Source organism: Sinocyclocheilus grahami, unplaced genomic scaffold (assembly GCF_001515645.1).
Source record: "Sinocyclocheilus grahami isolate Dianchi unplaced genomic scaffold, SAMN03320097.WGS_v1.1 scaffold198.1, whole genome shotgun sequence".
Taxonomy (NCBI): Eukaryota; Metazoa; Chordata; class Actinopteri; order Cypriniformes; family Cyprinidae; genus Sinocyclocheilus; species Sinocyclocheilus grahami.
The window spans coordinates 1,316,437-1,317,087 of NW_015505377.1; the positions used below are offsets into that span (position 1 = coordinate 1,316,437).

Consider the following 651-nt stretch of genomic DNA (forward strand, 5'->3'; position numbering starts at 1 on the left):
ATTTTAAGATTTAAGTAGATGCTTTTATTCAAAGTTGCTTTAGTACTTTTAGAAATGAAATATTTCCTGTACAAACAGAAACAAGCACTGCTGTATTAATCCTAAAACAGATAGTATTATACTAATGTACTGTTTTAATCCCATTTAGCATTAGCTAGAAAGAGCCAAAGATGCATACCTTCTTTGTCCAAGTGTGAAATTACATGCCTTACATGTTTGAGAGGTTTACTCAGAAGTTTATATCATGCCAACAATATTCATACAAATAATTGAGACCTTCGAACCTATGCCCCTATCATTCAAATCAGAGGAAACAGATATAAATACAGTTCCTAGAAAACACTGTGGTAACTCTTACTTTATTAGTGAGAAAGATGTATAAAGCATACATTGTTGGTCAGTCTCATCCATCTTCAGTTTACCGTCCAGCTTTCTCCTCTTTCAGACAGTTGTTAGATAGCATACTGTAATGCACTTTTGTTGTTGTTTTTTCTAAACCAAATACATATACAGCACTATACAGCATAGAAACTACAACTTCCAGCTCTGATCCATGCTATGACTATAGCACTCGTGATGAATACTGGAGAGACATACGGCAAATCCCATATCAGTACAATGGACATGATGACACCCATGTTGAATGGAGTG

The 651-nt window shown here is 34.7% G+C and overlaps 1 protein-coding gene across 1 annotated transcript in view; it reads left to right on the plus strand.

Annotated features, from left to right (window-relative positions):
• LOC107595185 (uncharacterized) overlaps positions 1 to 651 on the plus strand; it is a 23,353-nt gene that overhangs the window by 1,359 nt on the left and 21,343 nt on the right. The window contains exon 3 of the mRNA XM_016285532.1: positions 529 to 649. Coding sequence (XP_016141018.1) covers positions 529 to 649 — 121 coding nt within the window. The remainder of the gene's footprint in view (positions 1 to 528; positions 650 to 651) is intronic.